Source organism: Gossypium arboreum, chromosome 3 (genome assembly GCF_025698485.1).
Source record: "Gossypium arboreum isolate Shixiya-1 chromosome 3, ASM2569848v2, whole genome shotgun sequence".
Classification (NCBI taxonomy): Eukaryota; Viridiplantae; Streptophyta; class Magnoliopsida; order Malvales; family Malvaceae; genus Gossypium; species Gossypium arboreum.
In genome coordinates, this window is record NC_069072.1 from 121664769 (window position 1) to 121681833 (window position 17065).

General features: G+C 37.5%; 1 protein-coding gene across 1 annotated transcript; it reads left to right on the forward strand.

The window, feature by feature from the left end:
- Positions 1 to 14191: 14191 nt before the first annotated feature.
- On the forward strand, positions 14192 to 16707 carry LOC108460724 (probable enoyl-CoA hydratase 1, peroxisomal). Its single transcript, XM_017760335.2, has 3 exons — positions 14192 to 14724; positions 14809 to 15091; positions 16448 to 16707. Exons 1-3 carry the CDS (start codon positions 14315 to 14317, stop codon positions 16550 to 16552), a joined length of 798 nt encoding a protein of 265 aa, XP_017615824.1. The 5' UTR covers positions 14192 to 14314; the 3' UTR covers positions 16553 to 16707.
- Positions 16708 to 17065: the final 358 nt, after the last annotated feature.

Below are 17065 nucleotides of genomic sequence, written 5' to 3' on the forward strand. Positions count from 1 at the left end.
ACGCCAAGAAAAAAGGATTCTGTTTGGGTCATTGTTGATAGGCTTACAAAGTTGACACATTTTATACTGGCATGTACCGACTACACCCTTGAAAAATTGGCTAATTTGTATGTTTCGGAGATCGTAAGACTTCACGGAGTGCCCCTGTCGATTATCTCGGATAGGGATCTGAGGTTTACCTCGAGGTTTTGGAAGAAGTTGCAAGAAGCTTTAGGGAAAAAATTGAATTTTAGCACAGTTTTCCACCCGCAAACTGACGGTAAGTTGGAGAGAGTAATCCAAGTCCTTAAAGACATGTTATGGTATTGTGTTCTCGAGTTTCAAGGCAGTTGGGAAAAGTATTTACCGCTGGTCAAATTCGCCTACAACAACAGTTATCAGTCAAGTCTGAAAATAGCGCCTTATGAGGCTTTGTATGGGCGTAGGTGTCGAACATCGTTGTATTGGACCGAGTTGAGAGAGAATCAAATTTACGGGGTCGATTTGGTCAAAGAGACTGAAGAGAAGGTTAAGGTGATTCGTGATTGCTTGAAAACTACTTCGGATAGACAGAAATCCTATGCGAATTTAAAACAAAAGGAAATCAAGTTCTTAGTCAGTGATATGGTGTTTTTGAAAGTATCCCCGTGGAAAAAGGTCCTTAGATTTGGTAGAAAAGGCAAGCTGAGCCCACAGTTTATTGGACCTCATGAGGTGACCGAGAGAATTGGACCGGTAGCATACCGATTAGCCTTGCCTTGTGAGCTAGAGAAAGTTCATGATGTGTTTCATGTATCGATGTTGCGCTGCTACCGATTTGACCCCTCACTCTTGGTTTCACCGGAAGAAATTGAAATAAGCCTGGATATGACCTATGGTGAATAACCGATTAAGATTTTGGATCGAGAGGTCAAGAAATTAAGGAATAAAAGTGTAGCACTCATAAATTTTTTGTGGCATAGACATGGAGTTGAGGAAGCCACGTGAGAACCCGAAGAGATTATTAGAGATCAATACCCAAACTTATTCGCAGGTAAGATTTTCGGGGCGAAAATCCCTAAGGGGGAGAATTGAAACAGCCCAATTTGGGGCTAGTCAGAATAGTGGTTACGAAACCACTATTTCGAAGCCATAGAAATTATTTTAATATTATTTTATGTGTGATGACATGATTATAAAGTTGCATGAAAAATTTGGTGAATTAATTCTAGCGTTTGAGAGCTTAATCGCGAAAAATGACTAAATCGCATAAAGTGCAAAAGTTCTATTTTGATAGCTAAGGGTGTCAAATAGCTAGAGAAAAAAATTGGGGGTCTTTAAAGGGAAAATAGACCCTAAAAAGAGTTCTTGGCCGACCATGGGGACAAGAATGGTCAAAAAGTCAAATTAGGTGGGTTTTGGTAGCTTATTTGACTAAAATAGAAATAAAATAAAAGAAAGATGATATCATTCCTTTTCACCATTTCTTCTCCATCGAAAATTCATCCATTGTTGGGTTTGAAAGCTTGAATATTTCAACAACTTGTAACCCTCTCAAGTAAGTGATTTTGATGGTCTTTCTTAATGATTTTTTGTATTTTTAGAACCCTTATTACATGAGCTTTCAAATGAGGGGACTATTTTGTAAAATAGTTAAAAGTCTAGGGTTTTACCATGAGAGTGTTCATGTTATTTTCTAAAATTTTATGGAACAAAATGAATCATGGTTGTGAAATAAACAACTTTTGTGAAGGGACTTCTCATGAAAACCCTAATAGGATCATTTTGTAAAGTTTGTAAAATAGATAATAATGTTAAGAAATATTAGGAATTTCGGGTTGTCATAAGAGTAATAAATGGTCGGTTAGGCTTGGCTAATAAGGAAATTCGATAAAAATTAATTTTCGAGTCTAGGGATAAAATGGTCATTTTGTGAAAGTCTAAGGGCAAAATAGTCATTTTGTTTAATTATGAATTTTTGAGTACCTAAATTAATAAAATGATTAAATGTGTGAATTTTCATCATTATAAATCAAGAATTACAAAATCCGGGCCTAGACGAGGGAAAAGCAAAGCTAGTGGACTAAGTCGAAATAGTCATCATATTTTGAATACAGAGGTAAGTTGTATGTTAATAATACAACCATATCTTTATGATGTGTAATTGAGTTGATATGGCCTAAATTGTATTGGTTTTGAATATGAGAATACATGTTGAGAAATTTGCGTAGTAAAGACTTCCGTTGAACATTTGAAATGGACTTGGATATTCGTATCGTGATAATGGGTGATATGTGTGCTAGTGTAAGACATGTCTGGGACATGCATCAGCCACAGCATGAAAGCTAGTGTAAGACATGTTTGGGACATGCATCGGCCTTGAGATATTTAAGCCAGTGTAAGACTTGTCTGGGACATGCATCGGCATTGAGACAAGAGCTAGTGTAAGACATGTCTGGGACATGCATTGACCTCACGATATAAAAGCTAGTGTAAGACCTATCTGGGACATGGCGTCAGCTTGTGGTGTGTCAGAGTAAGACTTGTCTAGGACATGGCATCGACAACAATAGATGAGAGCCAATGTAAGACCTGTTTGGGCCATGGCATCAGCCTCACTATATGAAAGCCAGCGTAAGACCATGTCCAGGACATGGCGTCGGCATCTTAACCCATGTTAGGGCTATTGAGTATCTGGTAGTATTCCAAATGCTTCAACTAAAGGTTTATGATTTATATCAAAATAAGAAAAGTTATGATCATGTGATGAGTGGTACAGGTACCTAATTGAAATTATGAGATATGGGCTCAATGTATGCAATACAAGTTGTATTGGATGGTGATGAGTAAGTTGTACTTACATTTAATTATGGTACTCATGAATAAACTATAAAAGGTTATGAGCATATTGCTTTATGATAAGTAGTTATTGTTTATTATATGCAACTGACTAAGCTTTATGCTTACCCCGTTTCTTTCCATTTTCTTATAGTGCCGCCTAATTAACTCGTGGATCAACGGACGTCGGAGGCATCGATCACACTATCAATCGAAGCACTTGGTATAGATAGATCTTTTGAGTTTTGTGTCATTGTTAATTAGCCAATATGTTGGCTTACTTTAGCATTTGATTCATTTTGTATAAGGCCATGGAAAATGGCTAATATTGAAAGTTATTATATGAATGCAAGCTAGCCTGTCATGAATGTGAAATTGTTGGCATGGTTGTATATATGCAATGTATATGAGTCTTAACTATGGTTGTTTGGTTGAGAAATCATATTAAGTTAATCTTGATGGGTTGGTTGATGTTAGATTTTGTTTCAAGGTGGCAAAGGCATGGTAGATAGCCTTATATTGCCCACATGGGTAGATACACAGACGTGTGTCTAGGCAGTATGTGACACACGGTTAGTCTTATGGGCGTGTCGTTTAGCCGTGTGCCCCCTGCACGTAAAATTTGTAAGTCAGAATGAATGGTAGTAAACATACGGGCAGAGACACAGCCGTGTGTCTCAGCCGTGTAAAGGACACGGCCTCTAGCCACGGGTGTGTGCTTTGGCCATGTGCCCCAAATTGGTGCTGACGTCAGAAACAGAATTTCAAGGTTTTTAGACAAGGGCGTGTCATGGCCGTATGAAGGACACGGGCCATAGACATGACCGTGTTGCAGGCCATGTGAAAACCCCTGTAGGTTCGAATTTAGAATTTAATTCACACGGGTATAGGACACGGGCATGTCCCTAGATGTTTAGGCCGTGTGTGTCACATGGGCCATCAGCACGGCCATGTTATAATGACCACACGGGCGTGCTGCCCTTCCGCACGGGCATGTTGCCCTTCCACACGGGTGTGTGCCCTGCTTCAAGAGTTATTTTTATTTAGTCGGTTTAAGGACCCGAGTTGGTTACAAATGGTTTCCAATGAAAATTTGGGGCCTCGTAGGCACACATTAAGGAGTATAAACAAAGTTTGAAAGAGATTAAAATTTGATCAAGTCTTAATGACTCGGAAACGATTGTATGCATGTGATTAAGTATGGTAATGCCCCGTGCCCAGTCCCGGCCTCGGACTCGGGTAAAGGGTGTTACAATCAAAACCAGTAAGCAACTTGTGAAGGTCTTCATTCCAGGTACTAATAGTAGTGGATAAGGAAATTGAGCACAAGAAGTCAGTAATAAAGTACAGGGACCTTGGTTAATGAAGAGAAACAATTTGCTCAATTGAGATTATGTTATAATTTGTATAGACCCTGGAAAAAAACCCTGTAGTGTGTATTATTGTCTTTGATATGTAAAACTCATGGTAAGGGTAGAAAAATTCCATACAATATCTCCTAGAGACAAGAGCCATTGAATTCCTAGCATAAGATCAACCTTTCAAGGGCAAGATAGGAAATTGGTAACAAACTGGTTGCCTTGCGAAGTCCATGAAACTGCCTTGCAATGACCTTGAGTGAGTAGAACTCCTTCATTAGAAACAATGACTTTCAACTTGCAACTATGTTCTACAGACAAGTTAAGTGTTTTTACCAGTTTGGCATCCACAAAGTTGTGGGTGCTACCTGAGTTGATCAAAATGATGAAGCCAATAGTAGTAACAACTCGCATAATGTTGTTCCCTTGTGAGCCATGTAATGCATGTAATGATAGAACTAGAGTTGTAGGATTTTCCCCTTCTAGCTCAACACTTTCTAAATGATCCTAGCAATCTAGAAATTCATCAAGTTGAGGGCTTCCGACCTTCTTACTTTCATCATCTTGAGGATCTAGTAACAACTAATACAACTAAGCCTTCATACACCTATGTCCGGGAGCGTATTTTGTTGCACACAAAAAAAACATAACCATTTCCTTCTCTTGTCTTCCATGTCTGACAGTGTGATGGCCTTATTAGTCCCCCTTTGGCCGCTGTTAAGAGCAGGATTTCCACTAGAAGACACATTGGGACTAGACAGTGCATTTGTACGAGGAGTAGGGAAAAGTGTTGGTAGTTTTGGCAATCCTACAATTCCTCTTTTAGGGTGGTTGGTCAAAATTCCCTCTACTTGTCTAACAAGAAGAAACCCTTTAACTAGGGTCTAGGTTTGAACAGATGTAGATATTGACCAATTCAACTTTTAAATTACTAGTAAATATACTTAGGGCATAATATTCAGGAGACAAAGTTGGTTAAGAATGCTTACAAAGTGATCATGATATTGGTCTTCTGTTCCTTACTGTCTCATGGAGACCAACTTTGACATGGGGTTCATGAAGGATATGGAACCAAATCGTTCTTTGAGACCTTGAGCATAAACTTCCCAAAAATAGTGCAGCCCTCCTTAGCGTTGTGTAAAGAAATGATGCCAATATAGGGCTTTGCCCTCTAGATGTAGCATAATCGTTCTCACATTAATATTGTCTAAGACCCTCTCAGCCTCGAAGTACTACTCGAGTTTTGACCACCATCCCCTGAAGTCCATCCTATTGAACCTTAAACATTCCAGCTTGTAAGGCTTCATGGTCGTTTCACCACAACTGAACCTCAAAGGAGTACCAAAATTCACTGGATCTACCATTGGTAACATCAACAATTTCTCTTTAGGAGAAAAACCAAAAGAAGGTTCTCCTAACACCCCCATTTCCCTTTGCCTTGAGAAGGAACACTAGATATACCCAATTATACCTGACCTAGATACTACTCAAATAAAGTCTATAACTCTAACTTGATTTCGCCCTTATCTTCTTCCTTAAACTCCTTGAGTCGACCATCAAGTTTAGTATCCCACTATGCTAATTCCATCTGGATATGACTAACCTTCGGTTGAAGCTGATTCATTTCCTTCTGCATACGCGTAGTTACCTCATCCTCGACTATTGAAAATCGTCAAGCTCTAATGCCTTTGATGTGTGTAAAAAAATTTGAACGGAAAAGTAGAATGAAGAGAGAGAGAGAGAGAGAGAGAACGAGAAGAATTTTAACAATTTTCATTCATAATTATCTATTTACACCCTTTCCCATAGTAATAGGGATTGAACAACAGACATAAAAGGTTGGTTTCCACGAAGTCGTTATTGATAACTGTGGTTCCCTCCCCCAAAAGCACCGTTTAACTTAAGTTCCTAAGAGTCCTAAAACGTAAGGTTTCTACCTACCCTTAACATAGCCCAAATCACATAGTTTCATTTACTGATTCTAAACAAGGAAATAAAACATAAATAAACAAAAATTAACCGTTACATTTTCTTTCCATACAAAAAAAATTCATAAAAATTTAAAAAGGAAATAAAAAAAAACAAATTCAACCACTCAACTATTTACTCTTATTATTTGGTAACGTGCGTCTGACGTAACATATTAAATGTGCCATGTGTATAAAAAATTATCTTCCCTTTTTTTTAATATTAAAATATTTATTTTCTTTTTTCTTTTTTATTTCTGTATTTCTTTTTTCCCTTTCTTTTCTTTTTCAATGTTCTTTCCCTTCCTAGCAAACCATTAAAAGATTTGTTTTCAAATACCATCAATAAAGTTGTTAGAACTTAAATGGATTAAACTAATCAAATATCTAAACTTAATTGTAGAGTTTGTAAATATTACCATGGTCATGCAACTTTTGACCAAACAGAAACTAGATAACAACAATTGATAGCCAGACAACAATTGATAGCCAGACTAAAATTCATAAAAATTTAAAAAGGAAATAAAAAAACAAATTCAACCACTCAACTATTTACTCTCATTATTTGGTAACGTGCGTCTGACGTAACATATTAAATGTGCCATGTGTATAAAAAATTATCTTCCCTTTTTTTTAATATTAAAATATTTATTTTCTTTTTTCTTTTTTATTTCTGTATTTCTTTTTTCCCTTTCTTTTCTTTTTCAATGTTCTTTCCCTTCCTAGCAAACCATTAAAAGATTTGTTTTCAAATACCATCAATAAAGTTGTTAGAACTTAAATGGATTAAACTAATCAAATATCTAAACTTAATTGTAGAGTTTGTAAATATTACTATGGTCATGCAACTTTTGACCAAACAGAAACTAGATAACAACAATTGATAGCCAGACAACAATTGATTTGCAGACTAAAATCATTTGTCGTTGCGAGAGAAAATTGCTAAAAAAAAAACTCATAATTACATATGAAAATAAAATTTAAACAAATAAAAGAAATTTCCCTTTCACCTAGAATAGGCAACATTCACGCATTGAATACATATAGGCTTATTAAACTCATATTGCGTCTTAAGTAATGTATCCATACGCTGAAACGATGAAGGAGGACGAGGAGACGTTGTCATTGCCGCAACAATAACTGCAACTGTCGTAGTTGTCATGATGGTGGTTGTTTCAGAGGTGCTTTTCATCGCCGATGGTGATGAGCTGTCATTTTAAAGCATAATTTTCCTTGACGAGTTCATTCTTGAACTATCTACCAATACCACCTGCTTGCTGATACATCCCTCCGGATCCGACTCCGTCCTATTTCATCCCCACCATTGATTTCACACCTTGGACTTGTTATGCTCGTTTAGCTATCTCATCTTCAATGGATTTAGGTTTATGTTTCTGGGAGCAAAAAGGTTAGGGCTAGGCTTATTGCAATCAAGGAACAACCTTGGGAGATCCACCGACAAGTTTGGTGCTCAGGGAAAGCCATTGATGGTAGTAAAATTGGTGAAAGCAAGGGTTTGTTGAGAAGGGAAAAAACATGAAAAAGAAAAGAAGGGATAAGAGAAAAAAAATAAGGAAAAAAATAAAGATTTTAATATTAAGGAAAAATAATTTTTGTAAACACATAGCACATTAATCATATGCACATTACCTCAATAATAGTAGTAAACGACTGAGTAAAACTATTTGTGGGCTGAACCGGCCAAACTCGGGCTGAGTCTATGCTTAGCATTTCTACTAATTTTAGTTAGCCCAACTTAAAAATTAAGTCTATTTTTCAATTCAAGTTTGACTCAAATAAAAATTTAAATATCTAAATCGCCTATATTATTTATTTAGCAAATTTTATATGGAAATAAAATAAAATAAAATAAAAATCTGAATACACTAAAATCGCGAAAATAGAAGTTTCTCAACATATTTAAAATAAAATTGTGAGATCTTGAAAAACACAAGTAGCATTAACAAAATTGATGTAATTTTTTGTTCTTGGTTCTGATTTGCAGAACACTTGAGATTCACCCACATTAAATATTCAATAAAGAAACATACGTAAATATCATGAAAAATACAATAAAGAAGCAAGCAGCTCTTGTCTTGTCTCATAAACATATATTTAGAGAGAGAATTTACCTCAGCTAGTCAGTTTGGACAATGAAGAATCATCTGAGTTTATCCTACAAACTTCAGCTAAAATGTTATCATCCTACTCATTTTGTTTGACATCTGATGCAGGAAGATGAAGAATCTGGATTGGGTTCGTCTATGGGAGTGGAGAATGACAAAAGTGTAGTTCCAATAGGGTCGGAAGCGTGTAAATTATTGTATTAAAAAATCACACAAAGTTCAATTCCCAGGGAAGAGAGGTGGATCACATGGATCTCTTAAATACCAAGTCTTTCCTTAGTCAGAATATTCCTTCTATAGTAATTTAATAGCATAATTAAATACTGCTATTATACCCTCAAATATTGAAAGAAAAATAGGACAAGAAAAAACACAAGAGTTTTAACGAGGTTCGGTAAATTATACCTACGTCCTCGGGCACTAACACCAGATGATAACTTTATTATCTCCAAAATAATACAAACAAATACAATTCCTTAAGAATTCTCAAATGGGAGAAGAGAGAAAACTAAGAGAGAAAGATTGGTTGGGATAGTTGAAATGAAAAATGAGAAGGTCTATTTATAGTTGAAATTCAGGGACTAACTTGCAAATGGCCTAAAAAATTAGGGACCAAAATTGCAATTATCCCATTCAACTTTTCAACATTTGGTGCAACTTGCTTCACCTTTTTAACAAGTTGCTTCCTACCTTTGTTGACTTTTCAACAATCTCCACCTTGAAAATTTGATTAGGATAATCACATCTTCACACACTTCCTTCAACTCCCCAAATTCGATAAAGCTATTTTTTGTAGTGCCTCCAAATGCGCTATCGAGCGCCATACACCTGAAGGTGCTCAAATTCTCAGGATGTTAATCAAGTTCAAACAATGATTAAACTTGATTTTTGTTACCACCTTGGTCATCATATCTGCGGGATTATCTGCGGTCGGAATCTTCTGAAGTAGAATTTTTCCTTTTTCAAAGACTTCCCGCACAAAGTGATATCTTACGTCAATATGCTTGGTTCTTGAATGATAGACTTGATTTTTTGCTAAATGAATAGCGCTCTAACTTTCACAATTTAGACTAATGTGACTTTGAACAACTCCCAAGTCTTTCAACAATCCATTAAGCCAAATAGCCTCCTTAACAGCTTCTGTAACTGCCATATACTTTGCCTCTGTAGTAGACACAGCTACTGTAGACTGTAAGGTAAACTTCCAACTTACTGGGGCTTTAGCAAGAGTAAATAGATACCCCGTAGTTGAATGACGTTTATCTAAATCACCAGCAAAGTCGGAATCAACATATCCAACTACAAACTGACCAAGTGCTTCATCCTGTTCAAAAATTAAACCAACATCTATGGTTTTTCGAAGATACCGTAGAATCCATTTCACAGCTTACCAATGTCCTTTTCCAGGATCATGCATATACCTGCTCACAACTCCAACAGCTTGTGAAATGTCAGGCCTCGTACACACCATCGCATACATCAAACTCCCAACTGCATTAGTATATGGGACTTTCGCCATATATTCTCTTTCATCTTCAGTCTTCGGAGATAATTGAGCACTGAGTTTCAAATGAGAAGTAAGTGGGGTACTTACATGTTTTGTGTTTTCATTTACACCAAAACATTGTAATACCTTTTTCAGATATTGCTTCTGATTTAAACAAAGCTTGCCTCTCTGTCTATCTCTATTTATCTCCATGCCGAGAATCTTCTTGGCCTCACCTAGATCTTTCATCTCGAACTCTTGATTCAATGAGCCTTCACTTATCTATCTCTTTTGGCTCTTCAGCGATTAACATATCATCAACATACAAGAGTAGATAAATGAAAGATCCGTCATGCGACTTCCGCAAATACACACAATTGTCATATTTGCTTCTTGTGTATACGCCTTCTCATAAAGCTATCAAATCGCTTGTACCATCGCCTCGGGATTGCTTCAATCCATATAGCGATTTGTTCACTTACAAACCCAATTTTACCACCAGCATCTGTATCCTTCGGCCGAGTCATATAGATCTCCTCTTCTAACTCACCATGCAAGAAAGTCGTCTTAACATCAAGTTGAGCTAGCTCCAAATTCAACTGTGCTACCAAGGCCAACAAAATTCTAATGGAGGAATGCTTCACAACAGGGGAAAATACATCATTGTAGTCAATTCCTTCCTTCTGAGCGTAGCCTTTTGCTACCAATCTTGCCTTGTAGCGAACATCTTTCTTACTAGGAGATCCATTTTTCTTTGCGAATACCCACTTGCATCCGATTGCCCTTTTACCTTTCGGTAATTACGCTAACTCCCAAGTATTGTTCTTCCGGAGAGACTGCATTTCTTCATCCATGGCGCTTTTCCATTTATCACTTTCTAAGCTTTGCATTGCTTCTTGATAAGTGATAGGAATATCATCATCAACAACGGGAAGGGCGTAGGCCACCATATCAGTAAATCGAGCAGGTTTACGAATTTCTCTCCGTGGCCTTGCAACTACAACTGGTTCTGGTGTACTTAATGGTTCTTGGGTCAGAACCTCTTCAACCTCTAATTCCTCCATTGTGGCTGGAGAATTAAACTTATTAACTGGGCAAATCCCCATCTGCTCAAACTCCACCTGTTTTGGAGTACACTCCACCTGCTGTGGAGTATCGCTTGTCTGAATATCTTCATCTGATACCTTTTTCAATGTGGCAGATTCATCAAAGGTAACATCTCTGGTACAGATCATTTTCTTTGTGCTTAAGCACCAAAGACGAAATCCCTTCACTCCAGAAGTGATTCCCATAAAGAGAGCTTTCTTTGCCCTCGGATCTAACTTTGACTCTTTCACATGATAATATGCAGTGGATCCAAACACATGTAAGGAATCATAATTTGTAGCCGGTTTTCCAGACCATACCTCCATAGGAGTTTTTCTTTCTAATGCATATGATGGCAAACGATTAACAAGATGGCCAGCGTATGTCACAGCCTCAGCCCAAAATTGCTTGCCCAACCCAGCATTGGACAACATACATCGAACTTTCTCCAGCAATGTTCGATTCATACGCTCTGCCACTCCATTTTGCTATGGTGTATCCCTAACTGTGAAGTGTCGAACAATACCATACTCTTGGCACACATTGAAGAACGGATCACTATTATATTCCCCTCCATTGTCCGTCCTAAGCCGCTTGATTTTCTTGCCAGTCTGGTTTTCGATCATAGTTTTCCATTTAAGAAAAACTCCAAGCACTTCACCCTTAGTTCTCATGGTATACACCCAAACTCTTCTGGAAAAGTCATCAACAAAAGTAACAAAGTAGTGTTTCCTCCCAATGAAGGTGTTTTGGAAGACCCCCACACATCTGAGTGAACATATTCCAAAATACCTTTTGTATTATGGATAGCAGTGCCGAATTTCACTCTCTTTTGCTTTCCCAGAACACAATGCTCACAAAATTTTAATTTGCAAGCCTTTGCACCTTTCAACAATCCTTGCTTTGCTAGAAATTGCAAGGATTTTTCGCTGGCATGTCCCAACTTCATATGCCACAACTGCATTGAGTCCAATTCTTTGTTACCGGAAGCTGCAGTGACTGCTCCAATAACTGTACTACCTTGGTAGTAATACAAGTTATTTTTCCTGATGCCCTTCAATATCACAAGTGCGCCAGATGTCACTTTCAAAATCCCATCTCTCATAGTCACAACTAAACCATTGGATTCCAAGGCTCCCAATGAGATGAGATGTTTCTTCAAACTGGGCACGTACCGAACATCAGTCAGAACTCTGGTTGATCCATCTTGATTCTTTAATTGGATTGAACCTATCCCAACAGTTTTACAGGTATTGTCATTGCCCATATAAACAACTCCTCCATTTAGTTCTACTAAATCAGAGAACCACTCCCGGTTAGGGGACATATAATAGGTACAACCCGAATCCAATATCCACTCATCTGAATGGAATGACTCGATGATGATGCAACCAGTGATAGTTCAGAGTCACTGGTATCATGCTTTGCAACACAAGCATCTACAGCAGCTTTTCCCTTATTCTTCAGCTTTGCACAATTTTTCTTCCAGTGGCCTTTCTCATGACAAAAGGCACATTCATCTTTCCAGTCCGGACTTTGACTTTGATCTCCTTTCGAATTTTCTTCCGAGTGTATGAACGACCTCGGACTACTAAAGCTTCAGATCTCGATTAAGTTTTTCTGTTTGTCCTTCTTTCTCTGCTCATAATTGTATAAGGCCGCATGACTTCGCCGAGATATATCACTCCTCGCCATGAAGTAGAGTAGTTTCTAGAACTCAAACTCCTCGAAGTGACCCCAACAAAGATCAAAGCCAAATCTTCATCTTTGAATGTCTCATCCATATTCAACAAATCGGTGACTAACGATTAAATTTGGTGATGTGATCATTCATTGTGGTACTTGGGACGTAAGTGAAAGGAAACAGTCTTTTCTTCAAGTGGAGCTTATTTTGACTGTTTTTCTTCAAAAAATTTTCTTCAAGTGCCACCCACAATTTATTTGCAGAAGTTTCCTTTGAAAAAGCATACCTCTGCTCTCGAGAAAGGCATGATCAAATTGTGCCACATGCCAACCGATTGATCGCCTTCCAATCTTTCTCCTGACATCATCTGGTTTCTCTTCATCAATGGCAATGTCTAGACCTCTTGAAAAGGGCATCTAGAACCTCACTTTGCCATATACCAAAATGGCCCGTGCCATCAAAGATCTCCACTACCAATCTTGCATTTGCAATTGTCGGTCTTGTCCACATGGACGATGTTGAAGCTCCTACACCAACCGCTTTTCTCCATAATCTTTCAATATACCTAAGGAAATCTTTTTTATGTGGAAGATCGGTTTAAACGCAACCACAGAGCATACTACGATTAACCTTGACTCTTTATACCACTTGTAGTTCCAATAGGGTCAAGCGTGTAAATTATTATACTAAAAATCACACAAAGTTCAATTCCTGGGAAGAGAGGTGGATCACATGGATCTCTTAAATACCAAGTCTTTCCTTAGTCGAATATTCCTTCTATAGTAATTTAATAGCACAATTAAATACTGCTATTATACCCTCAAATATTGAAAGAAAAATAGGACAAGAAAAAACACAAGAGTTTTAACGAGGTTCGGTAAATTATACCTACGTCCTTGGGCACTGACACCAGATGATAACTTTATTATCTCTAAAATAATACAAACAAATACAATTCCTTAAGAATTCTCAAATAGGAGAAGAGAGAAAACTAAGAGAGAAAGATTGGTTGGGATAGTTGAAATGAAAAATGAGAAGGTCTATTTATAGTTAAAATTCAGGGACTAACTTACAAATGGCCTAAAAAATTAGGGACTAAAATTATAATTATTCCATTCAACTTTTCAACATTCGGTGCAACTTGCTTCATCTTTTTAACAAGTTGCTTCCTACCTTTGTTGACTTTTCAACAAAAAGAAACAAGAATCGGGACTGAGTTGTTTGTGGGAGTGAAAGAAGGGCAGAAAGGAAATTTGAGACTGTAAGCATTTTAGGGTTTGTTTTATTAGAATAAAAAGAAAAATGCATTTTGGGCTGTTACTTCTTTACATTTTCGGCTAATCTATTACTTGGACTTTGATATGCACGTTTGAGTTTGGGGGCAATGGGCTTAAAATATAATATTCAGATCTCCGGACTTAGACAAGTGAGTTGGGACACGAATAGATCTACGATTGAGTGGCATTTTTCTTAAGCTATATCTTGATGAGTTTGCAGATTACCCTTAAATGAAATAAAATATTATGACGAAACACAATTACCAAAAAACCAGATCAGACACGTAGGGAGTGGGATTTTTTTGTTTTCTTATGTTCTTATCCGCTTTCCCATCTCCATCTCCATGTTGCCGTAATCAGACACGTAATGCAAGGCATTATCTACACGCAATCAATGATGATGACGAAACACAATTACCAAAAAACCAGATCCATGTTGAAAATATTTATTTTATGTAACCATTTCCAAAATTGCAATAAAATTTATTCATCTCCTCTTTTGGATCTTTCACTTTCTTTCTTTTTCCTGTAAAAATGGAGGGTTCCTCCTCTGAGAAGCTGATCATTGTGACCCGTGAACCTGATGGGATCGCTACTGTTACCATCAATCGACCCAAATCTCTCAACTCCTTGACCCGGCCCATGATGGTGGACTTGGCCAAGGCTTTCAAGGCTCTTGCGAAGGACAACTCGGTGCGGGTCATCATCTTGTCTGGAGCTGGACGGGCTTTCTGTTCAGGCGTGGATTTGACGGCTGCACAAGATGTTTTCAAGGGTGACGTTAAGGACCCGGAGACGGATCCGGTTGTTCAGATGGAGCAATGCCCCAAACCAATCATCGGAGCTATCAACGGCCTTGCTATTACTGCCGGCTTCGAGATCGCCCTCGCTTGTGATATGCTGGTCGCTGCTAAGGGAGCCGCTTTCGTTGATACTCACGCCAGGTAACAATTGCCGAAGATAAACAAGTCGAAGGCTTTGATTTTATCATGTGTTGATTTAGTGTTGTTTTGAAAAATTGATTGTAGATTTGGTATATTTCCTTCATGGGGTTTATCCCAGAAGCTTGCACGCTTTATAGGACCAAACAAGGCTCGCGAAGTGTCGTTGGCAGCCATGCCTTTGTCAGCAGAGGAAGCTGAGAAATTGGGGTTTGTCAATTATGTTGTTGACCAAAATGAAGTGCTGAATAAAGCTCGACAACTTGCAGGAGCAATTATGAAGAACAGTCAAGACTTGGTTCTCAGGTACAAGTCTGTGATCAATGATGGGTACAAATTGGATCTTCGTCAGGGTCTCGCCATGGAAAAGGTATTCATTACGCTTATGTATATCTTTTCTTGGATAAGCATGGTTTTATTTATCTAAAAGAACTTGGAAATTGCTGCTACATAATGAAAAGAAAGTAATCAAAGCTATGCAATACAAGAATAAAAGAAAGTGAAAAAGATTGTATTCCATGTGTCTTTACATGGTTTCTTAGCCTGCTAACGGTTGTCTTCGCACGGTTGATGGTATGTTTGGTAATCTGCTGAAAAGTTCCATATAATCTGTTGTTTATCTCCCTTCAAATCTGGTAGATGAAGGTCCTAGCAATACTCAATACAATTCTGATCGAGGATTCGCTGCTTAAGTATCTTACTGCCCATCTCTGTTCTTCCTCCCAGCCTGGTATAGCTTTTTTTGAGTTGGCATTGACATAGAATATCCTTTGAGACTTTCTTAGAGAGCACAATTTGAAGAACAAGTAGTTTTCAAATTCTTGCTCTGGCTGACAGAACACACGCACAGTATGGTGTTATCCTCCAGGACAGTGAATGATCCTAGGTTGACAGCCTAATAAGTGTAGCCATCTAATAAATCATTGCAGGCTTTGGGATATGGAGAGGACCCTGAGTATTTGACATCAGAGAAATTCGAGATTAACCTTGCTGCCTAGTAAGCTGAAGAGCTATCAGCCTCACTTGCAATATTTGTCTGCTGTTCTGCTGCTGTTTTGATTTGCATTGAGCACATGAGCATTATTAATCCAAGCAATCCAAAAGAGAACCGACTGGGGACAATAGAAACCAAACATAAGTTGTTTAAATCAAATCGTCTTTCAGAGCTAGTTATGCAAATTCGTAACCTTGCTCCTTGGCTGATTTACCCTGCCTAATTCAGTAGAACCGAGAGGATAGTTGATTAATTATGTCCTAGACACTTCCAGGAAGAAGGAAAATTAACTGTACCAGTTGTTCTGGATATTTAACATCGCTACCTGAACGAGTTAAAGTTTTCCCTGCATAAGATAGGAACTTTGTAATCCAATAGTTGATTTGTGTAGCGATCTTCTCTATTAGTAGGAACCATTCCCAGTCAGTTGCGTCCTCCTCAGTAAGGGCAATCCTAAATATCTCAATGAAAATCACCAAGTGTAATGCTAGGGGTTTGATAAAAAAGTTTCCTATGTAGAGATAACAGATGATTCCATAGTTCCCTTCTATCAATCACCTCAATTCTTCCTTATATGCTGATAATACATGATTCCTCCAAAGAATCCATGTTCTACCATTGCTTCTGTTTACTCATCTCTTAAGCATTCTGTCCTTGCAACTTGAGCTTGTTTGAAGGGTTAATGATTTTTTATGCTGATTTTCCCAATTTAAATTCATGTTCTTTTTATAGGAGAGGGGTCATAAATACTACGATGGAATGACACCGGAGCAGTTTAAGAAGATGCAAGAGTTCATAGCTAGGCGGGGTTCCAAGAAACCATCTTCCAAGTTGTAATATGATCTCTTCCATGCATCTTCTGACTTGTTGTTTAGTCACTGTTTTATAATGAAAACATAATGTGGGGAAATAAATTTGTGGTTACTGGACTCTTACTAATACATAAGTATCAGTTCTGTATAATGAGTTATATGGTTTTTAACATGATAAAACCGTGTTTGGAATGTATTAATTTAATTTCTTCTTCTATCTTTAGTTACGACTAAGCCTTCTTCAACCTATGGGTCAAATTCCAAATGGAAAATTTATCTTATTTGAGACAATTCCAATTTAATTATCAACGTATCATGAACTTGAGTGGAACCAAAAATATGAGTTCTATGTATAAATAATAAATCTATTTGCTACTTTGTGTGTCAAATGTTTTTTTAAGATTAATTTTATTAGAAGCTGTTATGGTATTTAGTTTTTTATACAATATTTAAAATTATTTATATTTCTTTTTAATTTTAAATAAGAGAATAATCTGTTGTAATACTTTTTAACTTATGTCTTTCTATATTGACAATA